Genomic DNA, 13039 nt, shown 5'->3' with positions numbered 1-13039 from the left:
AGTTTTGAATCGAGATCGTTAATACTTTGTTTCAAAAGTATCTTTGTACTAACGAAAAAATTTTAAAATGCCCTAACTTTCAAAAGTATTTCAAAAACACCCTCTGACTTTTAGTATCTTATTGAACAAAAATGGTGATATTGTTCCTCCGTTGATCAAGAATTTTGAGGCTTACTCCCTCTAAGAATTCTGTACTTGCTCCCTCGGGAGACCGGCATCACTTTTTCTAACATTTGATGCCAAGATGTTAAGTTTAGATTCCAGTGGAGATTCGCAAGCCTCCCGACGAAGCTAACAGAAATCCTATTATAACAAAAAAAAAAAAGAAGGAAGGGATGTAGTTGAGTCGGAGTTTTTTCCTTTTGAGTCTGACAGTATGGAGATTGAATTTAGGCAAACTTTAACAGATTTGATCAGCATTTCGTACACCTGATTATCCTTGCTTGATGGGTCTACATCCGTCCCTGGATGTCGACTTGAATGTTCAAGGTCGGCACACATTCCATGGACAAAGGGGGAGAGTCTAAATTTTTTAATAACTTCATAAGCCACCAACTTTTTAAAAAAATAAAAATTAAAAAATAGCGTAACTAAATATTCATCAACTTTCAAAAGTAACGATAAAAAATTTGAAGATAATCTATGAGTGCCAATAGACAGTTTTCGTCCATATATCGATGATAAGAATTTTTTTACAAAGATAAATGGTGCTAATGCTACTTAAAAAAATTTACGAGTGTTTTTTAAATATAGAACTAACAGTAGATGTATTTAAAGTTGGAGGGTATTAATAAAACGTTTAAAATTTAAGATATTTTTGAAACAAAGTACAAACGACTTCTATCCAAAACTAAGAGCAAGAGTATTATTGAAATTTTTGAAAGTTTAGAAATATTTTTACTAATTTAACCAAATCAATATGTCAGTTTAGGTACGTGTATACCACTTATCTAATTTATAGATCTTGTGGAGGTTACAAACTAAATTCTCTCGGGGTAGGTTTTAGAACTTTACCACTATCGTGGTTAAGACCGAGTTTGGTTCATCTATATCATAGGAGTCTCATTTAAGGTTAAAAAAAATCTAACTTATCTCAATCATGAGGTTGCCCATATTTGAATAATTTTGGTGTGCTCTGTAATGATTACATGCAATCATTTCAAATAATAAATGTATTTATATAGGTGAGACATGACCTTATAATCATTCCAACTCTAGTAAGGACACAACTCTAATAATTAAGATACTTCACTAACTATGTCACGACCCAATTTTTGAGGTCATGAAGTCGCTCAAGGTTGGTGGTCGTTGCCCATCAATACCTACCAACTTCACTGGCTACTTACGTGATCAACGACCTCCCACAAGACGGATCCTTTTATGCAAGGTAACCTCTGACTACCTGCATGATCAATGCCCAATAATAGGACGGATCCACTATACAGGGTAATTTAACAAATCAATGAGTCACATGTCCCTAACAAAAATAATGCATAGCTCAACGGTACCATACTAGAGTGGAAAGAGAAGTGGAGGCTCCTCAGGCACTATACCGACCGCTATCGGCCTAAGAGGTTATCATTGTCTTCTAGGGTTGCATCTATGGTAGGAATAAGTATGTTTTGAAGCCTTGAATGGATGCAACTCTTCATCACAGGTATCTTAAAGTAAACATTTATCTGTTGTCTTATGATTAATTTATTATCCGTGTGAATTTGAGTTAAGCTTGGTTTAAGTTTGGTATTCATCTTGTGCGCTTCCTTCATGGTCTCCTCGGTTACTTATGTCCTTATTATGTATTCATGGTGATTCAGGTGTCGAACAAATAAGTTGTGAGTCTCGAAGGCATAGTCATAATGAAGATTTGTGATAGAGCTCTTTTGAATTGGAAATGTGCTCTAGAGAAGAGGAGCGATTGTGAGACACTCACTTTTAGCATTGAGTGAGTTAGCCAACTCGAAATCGTGTTCCTACGACCGAACGATGTATGCTCAAGCCTCTAGCTCGTTTGAGAAAAAGGTTTTTAGAAAATGGGGTAAGAGAAGATTTTAGAGTTTGAAAGCAAGATTGAAATAAATGTTGAAATGCAGCACAACAACTTAGATAGCATATAATTCCGAGTAGGAAGAATTGACGACTAGTCGTATTCCCCTACAGTACATTTTGAGTAATTTCAGGTTTACCAGGCATAGACATAATTATGCCGAAATGTCGTACCAAAATACAAAATGAAACTATACATTAGGAAAGCGGTAAAGTGATACAACATAAGGAGTTTGACATGCAATGGGCATGCGACCATGGACAAGCATGACCCGTGACACTAGTTTAAACTTGCTCGAGATGTTGATATGTGATGAAGATTAAACGTTGCTATAGGATTGAAGGATGGAAAATGTACGCTCCAGCTGGGAAGGGTTTGGGCCTTAACCTTGAAAGTTGAGGTTCTAGAAGGAATTTGGACATGCTGTTTTGGAGTTAAGTCCATCTATACGAAATATGAATGCCTATGAATGCCTGCCAAATTTGTTGTCAATTGGACACCAAAAGAACACTCCATGCCACTGTATGACCGTTCGCCAAAATCACGTCTATGCGTGGAGTATTGAAAATGACACAAAATGTACTATAGGGGAGGCATGGTGCTAACTCTCCATCACCCCTGGGCCCTGTGGTCTAAGCGAGTTACCCTGTGGCACACACGTGTGTCATAGTGCAGATGAGCGTGCCGAGACGAGTGTCTCAAGTGACTTCCTTTGAAATGGAGTTTTCAAGGACAGTATCGGGCAGCACAGTGTGTCGATATTGTGCCCCAGCCCGCATGTCAGATGTTGATATATGCACTTGCTATTCGGTACGGTATCCGTAAATAACATGACCAATCGTACACAGCAGGCTCGAAAACCCCTGGTTATGGAAGACACATGAGTCAAACCGCAATGTTGGATGTGCCACCAACACTACATTACGTAGATACTTGTGCAGGTGAGACGTTAGTTGGTCCTAGAAACGGAACGTCCTGCTGCAACCTAGGAATCACTAATAACACTTTTTTTTTCTTTAATATACAATAATAATAATAACAATATATATTATTTATTTTAATTTACACCAACATATTATTCATAACTCCAATTAAAGAATTTCATATTAAACATCTCAAAATAGATAATTCCAACTAAATAATTTTAGGTTAAACAAGTCGACTCGTTGTCGCAAACATACGCGTAAGCCCCATCAAAGCGGCCCATCCACAGGCGGAAGGTGAATTACACATCTCTGTTTATAAACTTCTGCAATTCAATCGCGCAGTAGCTGTGGGGGCACGTACAGAATCCTCTGAACGCGGAAGAATTCTTGTTCGACGTTAGTCTACACAAATTTCTCTCTGAACTGCGACAATGGCGACTGTTATGCAGAAAATTAAGGATATCGAAGATGAGGTATTTGCACGTATTTCATAATTTTATGATCTTACTTTCTTTTACCCTCAGCTGCCGAGCCTAGGAGCTTTATTTCGATTTTTTGGTTCAATGGATATGTTGAAATCATTTGAAATTGCTTGTATAATCAAAGTTAGCATTAACGTAGTATTTTTCGGGCTATTTTATGTGGGCTTGTTGCCGTAGAGGAGTGTTTTTGATCATCTATCCATATGATTCAATAGATTTTCCCCTTTTACGTAAATTGGTCATATGGACCGGCAGTGGAATAGTATTGATTCAGTGCTCTTTACCAGCGCTGGCCTTTTTGGAACTCTAGTATTAGTGGAAATTTATGGAGTTTCTGGTTTCCCTCTCAGTTTCATATCTGAACTTATGAATAGATAAATAGTAGAGATTTATAGGCTACCATGCATCAACTTTTATATGTTGAAAGTAATAAAATGATTTAATGCTGTTATAGCAATGGTTGTGTCTAGTGGCCGCGTATTTGATTCTTTTTTAAATAGGAAACAATCGATTCCATCACTCACATTATAGAGAAAAAGAGGAGAACAAGACATTCTGGCATGTCATTAAGATTACAAAAGGCTAATCCAGTTGGCTAAGATAGATAAATAAGATTAATTTCAAAACTGTTCAAAGAGAGAGGGAAAAAGATGCGAAAAATAGACATTAGTCTAAAACTGGAAAAAATGTTATTCTCTCAAGAGAAGTCTTCGAAGCCTTGAAGTTCTTGTTCCTCTATTTCTTTAAAGCCATAGCTGGCAGCTCTGCATTAAAATCTTTAAACATCTTCAAGATTTGTTATGTGAGGTTTTCATTTTCAGAGGAAGATATCCAAGCTGAAGCGTTGTTATCACACTATTATTCAACAAGTTTTTCTAATGGGTGTGAAAGAAAATAATTTTTGAGTTTGACTTTGAGGATTGTTTTGACGCTCCAACAATGGTGAAGATGGTGAAAAAGTTAATATTTTTCATTGGGAATTTTTTCCAACCATTGATAGACGGCCTTATTTCCCTTTATTTTCTTTTGAAAACTCGAGGACAAGTATTTTTGGGAGGGATAGAACATGATGTATCAGGATTAGGGTAAATTGAGGTATAATCATATTAGTCTTGGTTAAGCCCTTGAATAATCCTTTTTAGTATCCTATTTGGATTTTGGTTTTTTTAGTTTCTTTTTTTTGTATTTAAATTCCTAGTTTCTTTCTTTCCGAGTTTATTTTCATTTCTATATTAATAGAGAAATTTTTATGTATTCAATAACTTTTTGACTGATAATGAACACTTTGATTCTTGGAGCCTCTCCTTTAACCTCTTAGGCTACATTCGTTAGGACTTGTCTAGAGTTTGTAGTGGATTTTCAAGAGATTCTGGCAGCACTATTTTAATTGATTCTGCTTAAACCTTTTCTACAGTTGATGATACATGTTATTAAATCAATGTCCGTAGTTGTCTTTACTATGGTTTTCTTGGGAACTATGCAGATGTAGGTCTCATTTATGTGTTTGCTTTTTTAGCACAATATATGTGGGGATGAAGGTTTGAACCTCCGGTTCCATTGAAAGGAGTGGACGTTGTAATTATTGAGCTAAGCTCATTTTCGCATTATTTATGTTTGTTTAGGATGCTATTCTCAATAATGTTTTGAGATATCCGTGGTTCTCATTACTTAAGTTGTAGTAACTTAACCAAAAGGCACAGGAGCTTTGGAGAAGAATACTAGGTAGTTATAAATCTAATAGTTAGGTAGTTATAAATCTTATAATTTGATCATTATATTGTTACTATGTTGTTACATTTTTACAATTTGCAGTGGGAGTTTTGGACATGTGAAATGATTCTTGTACTCATACTTATTAGTTATTACTGGAGACGAATGGTTGATTAAAATGGAAAATTTATGTACTTCGTTGGCTGTGCAGATGGCAAAGACTCAAAAGAACAAAGCTACTGCTCATCACCTGGGCTTGCTCAAGGTACATATATCCTAGTTATTTGATGGGTTTTTTTAAAACATATATATAAGGATTTTTTTTTCATTAATGTAATTAAAAATTACATTGAACCATGATATTTTATCTTATAAAAAAAACTTACATTGAAGTTTAGCAGAAGTATTATCAAACAATTTATACATGAAACAATCATTAGCAGCAGACCAACTATAAGCTCAACAATTAACTAAACAAACCATAAAATCATACCACTGTATCTTGTGAGACCTATAGATTTGACAAAACCCAAAATCTCAAGGACAAATACTTGACTAAAATAAAAACTTTACAAAAGCTAAAATAACTACATCTTTAGCTATAAGATTAACAACGATCTATTAGACGACCAGCAACATCGTCTTGCCGAGCACCTGAAAAAGTTGAAGCAAGGATTCCAAAAGCTTGGCAAACAGCACATATCAATGCAAAACATCACAAACAGCTACAAAGCTCAAATGAATAACCATGAGTTCTAAAAGTTGCTGCAACTTCTATGAACCAAGAGCCTTCTTGTTTTGTTTTTTTTAAAGTAAAGGAAACAGAGAAATATAGAAACGGGAGAAATATATTGATGAAGATAAGAATTATAAAATATGGGAGAGGAGATGTGATATTCCCTAGGGGTGTACATGGTCTGAGTCGGGTTGGGTTGAGAGATTTTTTTGAACCAACCCAAAAGTTCAGGTTGGTTGGATTGGTAATCCAACCCTACCCGTAAATTTTCACAACCCAACCCAACCCTCTATTTTCGGGTTGGGTTCGGGTTGTTCCAAACTGAGAAGAGACAAGAAGTGGAGAAACAACCTATTGCCGAGAGGAGAAGTCCGACGAGAAACACAGAGCGGAGAAGTCTGACGGAAATGAAACGGAAAGCCAAGCAGAGAGATAGTCGGCGACGACGTCCGATGAGAAACACAGAGACGAGGTCGAGTGGAGAAATGGGAGCTGAGAAGAGAGTTTGACGGAGGAATAAAGAGGTGATTGGCGAGCGACGTCGATGTCCGCTATGAGATGAGAACGACGTTAACGGAGAAGACGAATGCTGTGAGATGAGAACGATGAAGATGAAGAGTAGAGGGACAATGAGATAGATGATCATCATTACAATTATTAATTCAATCTCGTGTATCGAAGAGGAGAGAGAGAAAGTTTGCACCCTGAAGAGTGCATGTGCGCCACGTGGTAGGGTTAGACAACATGATTCATGGGCGGGCTGCGTGGGCTTGGGGCTTTTTTTTTTTTTTAAGGTTTTCGGGTTGGGTCGAGTTGTCCCAATAATTTGAATTTTGAACTCGAATCGGATCGGGTTCCAAAAAATGAACCCAGCCCAAACCCGAAGTCCTTTTAAACGCAACCCAACCCTTATAATTCGGGTTGGGTTCTCGGGTTGGCGGGTTGGGTATACACCCCTAATATTTCCATGAGACCAAAGAGATTAATAGAGGACTCCCAATTCTTTTTGATTTGCAAAAGATCATATAACAAAAAGAATGGTCTAAATATTCCCGTGAGTCATGTTGTCTGACCCTGCCACGTGGCCCACACGCACTCTTCAGGGTGTAGACTTTCTATCTCTTCTCTTAGATACACGAGATTGAATTAATAATTGTAATGATGATCATCTATCTCATTGTCTCTCTGCTCTTCATCTTCATCGTTCTCCGTTGACGTCGTTCTCATCTCATAGCAGACGTCGATGTCGCTCGCCAGTTACCTCTTTATTTCTCTGTCAGACTCTCTTCTCAGCTCCCATTTCTCCACTTGACCTCGTCTCTGTGTTTCTCGTCGGACGTCGTCGTCGACTATCTCTCCACTCGGCTTTCCATTCCATATCCGTCGGACTTCTACGCTCTGTGTTTCTCGTCGGACTTCTCCGATCGGCGGTTGGTTGTTTCTTCACTTCTTGTCTCTTCTCAGTTTGGAACAACCTGAACCCAACCCAAAAATAGAGGGTTGGGTTGGGTAACCAATCCAACCAACCCGAACTTTTGAGTTGGTTCAAAAAAATCCCTCAACCTAGCCCGACCCGGATCATGTACACCCCTAGGTATAAAGAAGATTAAGTGGAAGCAAACAAGATCTTGACATCACCATCAAAATCTTTTCACTGATACACTTTCACCAAGAAACCCATAATCTTCCCCAAGGAAAAACTTCATCTCATTGGATTATTCAACAAGATCGGTATTTTTCTTATTCCTCCCTTCTCCCTCATTTTTTGTCTCTCTCAACCCGCCCCCCCTAATCCCTCCCCGGTATTCTATTCTTCTCTCATTTTTTCCTGCTCTCCCTTTTATTTTCTTTTTCCATCTTTTACTTTGACCTTGAACAAAACATCAAGAATTCCTGTCTTTTCACAAACATGACGAAAATATCCACGCTTTCAAGATTTGACGCAAAAGAAAAGAGAAACAGTAGTTGACAGCCAATCACTTACTCATCCATAGTACTAAAAAGTAAAATCAAACCATGATCTGAAATTGAATAAGTCTCTTATCTCTCTATTTTTCGTACATTTGCACACATGATGTACATTGCGCAAATAGTGTAATCAAGGCCAAATTATCTTGTTCCTTTTGAGTTATGATTAGCTTAACAATTAGTCCTCACCTTATGTAGTGTTATTTACTAACAAACTCTCAAGACACTGGTGTCTAACAGGCTAAACTTGCAAAGTTAAGGAGGGAACTCATTGCACCTGCATCAAAAGGAGGTGGTGGTGCTGGTGAAGGTTTCGATGTCACCAAAAGTGGTGATGCAAGAGTTGGTTTGGTTGGTTTTCCTTCGGTCGGAAAATCTACCTTACTCAATAAATTGACTGGTACTTTTTCAGAGGTATAAAAACTCATCTGATGTTATATCTATTCTTATCACTTCTCAGTGACAGTTTTTTAGTACAATTTCTTTATATTCAATGACATTTACATCAAGATATCAACATTAAATAAAGCACTGTGATGTTATAAATTCTCATTGAAACTGATGTTAGATAGCATATCAAGTTAATATTATATATCCGCAATGATTTGGCTTGGAGTCTCGTTAAACATTAAAATAGCTGTTGGTTAGGTGTTAGCCTAACAAGCCATATGCATTTGTAATGCAAGGGGTTAAACTAGCCTTCAGCTATGTTGCTGTCTTAAAGGGCTATATGAGCCCCTTTCCTGCTTGTGCAAAATCAATTGATTCAACTTAATAAGATCCTTTCTTTTTGTTCTACGCCAGTGCATGTCCCGTCTTTGTTCACAGAGAGTGCGCCAGTATGTGTAGAGGCATAAGTTAGGATGTTTCTAGTGTATTCCTACATGCAAATGGTTAATAGTTTTTGAAAGGTTGGTCATCTTGAGTGTTGTAGGTGATATCCCCCTGCCTCATCGAAATCTAAAATAAAAGAAGCTCAGAACATATATGCATATACAAGATATTAAGATATTTGCAAAATGGTTTGACTGAAGTTAATTTTCCAGCATTCGTACTTGGAATCCGGTTGTAGTTTTATGCATGGCTGTGTTTTCTCTTATACCTGTGAGAAAAGTCTTCTATTTCTGATTAACAAATTGATTTCCTTCAACATTTTTCTTTTACTTAAAACTTCCACTCACAGAATCGTATGTGCTGTTAAGAAGAGAAAAATGTGTTTATTTTTAATTTATGCATGCTTGTATCCATTTATGCTTGTATTTATATAAAATTAAAATTTTATAATTTATGCGCATATGTGTATGCATGCATGCATCTATGTGTATTTCAGTATATATGATTAAATTTCTTAAGATTTAGTTTATGAAATTTTGTGAAGTCTTACAAATTGTTATCTTTACAGGTTGCTTCATATGAATTCACTACTCTAACTTGCATCCCTGGTGTAATCGGGTATAGAGGAGCTAAAATTCAGGTGCTGTAATCCTTTCAGATTCCCGCCATTTTCCTATGCTTTTTTACTCTATTTCTATTGAGTAATGAGGGTTGATAATCAAACCCATTTTCTTGTTCGTAGTTGCTGTTTTTTTTAAATAATATTTTTATAGTTACATTTTTGTCACGTTTTAAAAATAAATTTTGAATTGAACTTGTATTTTGCTTTAACTGGCAGTTGCTTGATCTCCCTGGTATTATTGAGGGTGCCAAGGACGGAAAGGGAAGAGGAAGACAGGTAAACATGATAAATCTGTTGCACTTCTCGTCTTGATATCATTTAGTAATTGATTCCGTTCAGCTGTCAATGGTTACCGGTTATTTCTATTATTTTAAAGTCATTTTATACGGAATATTCTCTATAGAGACTAGAATTATTATTATCATCATTATTAATTTTTAATGAAAAACTGGACTTTCATTAAAAAAAAAAGAAGAAAGAATACACAGACATTGAAAAAGGAGAAGTCCTAATAAAGGGAGTTAAACTACAAGAAGGGGTTCGAGTCAAGAGAAATAGAGCATAGAAACAGATGCCCAAAGAGACAAAGAATCTAATAAGGGACCAAATATTGTTGAAGGATCTCTTGGCCTTTGAAGATTCTGTTGTTTCTCTCGCTTCACAGAACTCACGAAATTGTTTACACCCCAAGTTTCCACAAAAACAACCCTTTCTCATGAAAAGATGGATGAAGGAGAATCTCCTCAATTGTCTTCTTGCAACCCTTAGAGCTGTCAAGCTAAAGCTGAACACCTCGAAGAAACTGCCTCAAGTAGCACAAGCAAAATCACGACTCTAGATGAGTGTATGGAAATTAATTTTAATATTCATGCTCTTTTAGGATAAGTGAGCAATATTACATGTCTTTCAAGTGAAACTGAATAATCTTTATGCTCTTTCAAGATAAGTGAGAGAAACCTTTGAAATTTTTAGTATAAGATGATAGTACAGGATTCTTTTGTTTGTAGTGTACAATGCTTGGCTTCTAAGACTTCAAATCACAAAGATTTCTTCCGTAGTTGTATTCTTTTCACATTTACTACAAATTGGAAAGCCTTTTTGTTATAGTTTGTAGGAGGAGGCTTCCTCTACTCCTGAGTTCTCTTTTGTGTTTTAATGATATATCTCACAATGTTTCTTATGAAAGATAAACAAAATGGTTATCAAATGGAGGCTAAATGAGTGTAAGAAAATTAATTTTAATCTTCATGTCCTTTCAGGATAAGTGAGGGCAAGATTAGATGTCTTTCAAGTGAAACTGAATAATATTTATGCCCTTTTAGGATAAGTGAGAGAAACCTTATAATTATTTTGTATAAGATGACAGTAGAGGATTCTTTTGTTTATAGTGTACAATGCTTGGATTCTTGGACTTCAAATCCCAAAGATTTCTTTCATAGTTGTATTCTTTCCACGATTACTACAAATTGGAAAGCCTTTTTGTGATAGTTTGTGGGGAGGGGGTTTCCTCTACCCCTGCTCTTAGGCAGTTCTCTTGTGTTTTAATGATATATCTTACAAAGTTTCTTATGAAAAAAAAATATTATCAAATGGGGTAAAAAATGAGTGATAAAATTAATTTTAATCTCTATGCCCTTTTAGGATAAGTGAGCAAGATTAGATGTCTTTCAAGTGAAACTGAATAATTATTTCTACTATCATGGGTTTGTAATTTGTATAATTCAATTTATATGGAGCGGAGTGATACAATCTTGTTATCCGTTATCTTACTCTTTAATGGTTTACATTCATGTAGGTTTATCTTACTCTTTAATGGTTTACATTCATGTAGGTTATCAGCACGGCCAGGACATGCAATTGCATTATAATTGTTCTGGATGCAATAAAGCCTATCACGCACAAACGTTTAATAGAGAAAGAACTAGAGGGATTTGGCATCAGGTAAATTTTTGGTGGTTTAAAGTTTGACATGTGACATTCCTCGAGTGGTGCGTTAAAAAGTTTTACATGTATATTTTATTGAGACCAAAATGAAGAAGGTTTAGTTAAGAAATTTGTTTTAACGACCTCAAGTCTGTCTCTTAAAACTAGTTTGCTGGGCTGAGCATTACCTTTTGGTGTTGACTGGGATACTGGACAACACCTTCCTTGTCAACCAGGATATTACTTTGATGCTCAATATGCTTGCAAGGTAAAAAAAGGTGGACAAATATGTTGGATAGTTTGTAAATTTGGAAACTACTAGAATTCACTGAATCCATTTGTCACCATTCTAGCTTCTGTTCACTGTTTTATCCTCTATAATCACCTTTTGGTCGTATTGTGACCTTGTGGCCTTACCTTTGAAAGATTGTTGGCTTTCTCCGAAACTATTTGCAGTTATGGGTACTCTCATTAGTAAAAAATTGAATGTTCCCGTGTTCATTCTTCTGGGTTTTGGTTATGGACTACTTCCATTTATTAAAAGAAAATGATTAGGGGAAAATCTAGATATCCACCCCACTCAAACTAACAACTTGGAGATTTCAAAGAATCCTGCCGATTTGATAATATCTTAGTAACAAGATAATTACAAATCCTTTGTGATCAAAAAGTTATGAACGACAAAGTCTACAATATCTTACATAATAGGATCACACCCTCATGAAACTTACACTAACCACCGAATTTTTTTGTTAGTTACAAAGACAGTATAATTTCCAAGGAATATTTATAAAGCAAGCTCAACAGAAAAGTTAATTTGGTAATTTCTGATGGTGGCTGGGGACAAAGTTTTCTTCACACTTGGGAATATTGTCAACATTTGTTTAGGATGAGCCATGGTGACATTCATTATTCTATAGTTTTTCCTTTCTTTATATCTTTTAGATTAATTTTTGGTGCATTTTCTTTGAAATCAGGTTGAACAAGGAGGCTCCTAATCTGTCGTTCAGGAGGAAAGACAAGGGTGGGATAAATTTAACTTCAACTGTAACTACCACCCATCTGGACCTTGACACGGTGAAGGCTATCTGTAGTGAGTACAGAATCCATAATGCTGATATCACTCTTAAATACGATGCAACTGCTGATGATCTCATAGACGTGATTGAGGGTAGTAGAATATACATGCCTTGTATCTATGCTGTTAACAAAATCGATCAGATTACCCTAGAGGAGCTGGAGATTCTGGACAGACTTCCACACTATTGCCCAGTCAGGTAACTTTTATGTCTTTGCAACTTTCTATAACTTTCTTGTTCTCATTTTGCAAGTCTGTTTTCACGTTTAAACACCACTAATTGGCAACTGAATTCAACGATGTTACTTATTTTCCCCTCTTTACCACAAGGGGTCAAGGACCCAGTTGTCAATACCCTGAGTTATAACTTTTAACTGGGAGGCGTTGGGTTCAAATCACCGAAGGAAAAAGGTTGAGGAGGAAAAACATCTTCTTAAACCAATCCCTTAGAGATTGCAAAGTTCTCTTAGTTGCAATGTTCAAAGGGGAAGAACAATTGAAAAATGTCTTTTACTGTGCAAAGGGATGGCAGGGGATTGGTAACCTATGCCTGAGGCTTGAAAATTGTGACTTGCAAAGAAAACACCCGTGTTGAATGAGAAGGTAGAGTCATAGATACAATGAGTTAGAGAAACTTCTTTAACACTCTTGGTGGGATTGAGATAGAGTGAGGGAGGGGAGGGAGGAAAGAGATCTTTTTTTTTTTTTTTTGTTTT

General features: G+C 36.3%; 1 protein-coding gene across 2 annotated transcripts in view; it reads left to right on the top strand.

The window, feature by feature from the left end:
- Positions 1-13039, top strand: part of LOC111434937 (developmentally-regulated G-protein 3) — a 30064-nt gene that overhangs the window by 13399 nt on the left and 3626 nt on the right. The window contains exons 3-9 of one of the 2 annotated variants that reach the window (XM_023072261.1): positions 3316-3443; positions 5374-5427; positions 8107-8280; positions 9269-9340; positions 9539-9598; positions 11154-11263; positions 12223-12522. In XM_023072261.1, coding sequence (XP_022928029.1) covers positions 3402-3443; positions 5374-5427; positions 8107-8280; positions 9269-9340; positions 9539-9598; positions 11154-11263; positions 12223-12522 — 812 coding nt within the window. In that variant the 5' untranslated portion in view covers positions 3316-3401. Of the gene's footprint in view, positions 1-3226; positions 3444-5373; positions 5428-8106; positions 8281-9268; positions 9341-9538; positions 9599-11153; positions 11264-12222; positions 12523-13039 lie in introns of those variants that run through there. The other variant, XM_023072260.1, reaches the window with a different exon arrangement.

Source organism: Cucurbita moschata, unplaced genomic scaffold (genome assembly GCF_002738365.1).
Source record: "Cucurbita moschata cultivar Rifu unplaced genomic scaffold, Cmos_1.0 Cmo_Scf00047, whole genome shotgun sequence".
NCBI lineage: Eukaryota > Viridiplantae > Streptophyta > Magnoliopsida > Cucurbitales > Cucurbitaceae > Cucurbita > Cucurbita moschata.
Note: the sequence above shows the minus strand (reverse complement) of the source record. Positions and strands in the feature narration are given on the sequence as shown.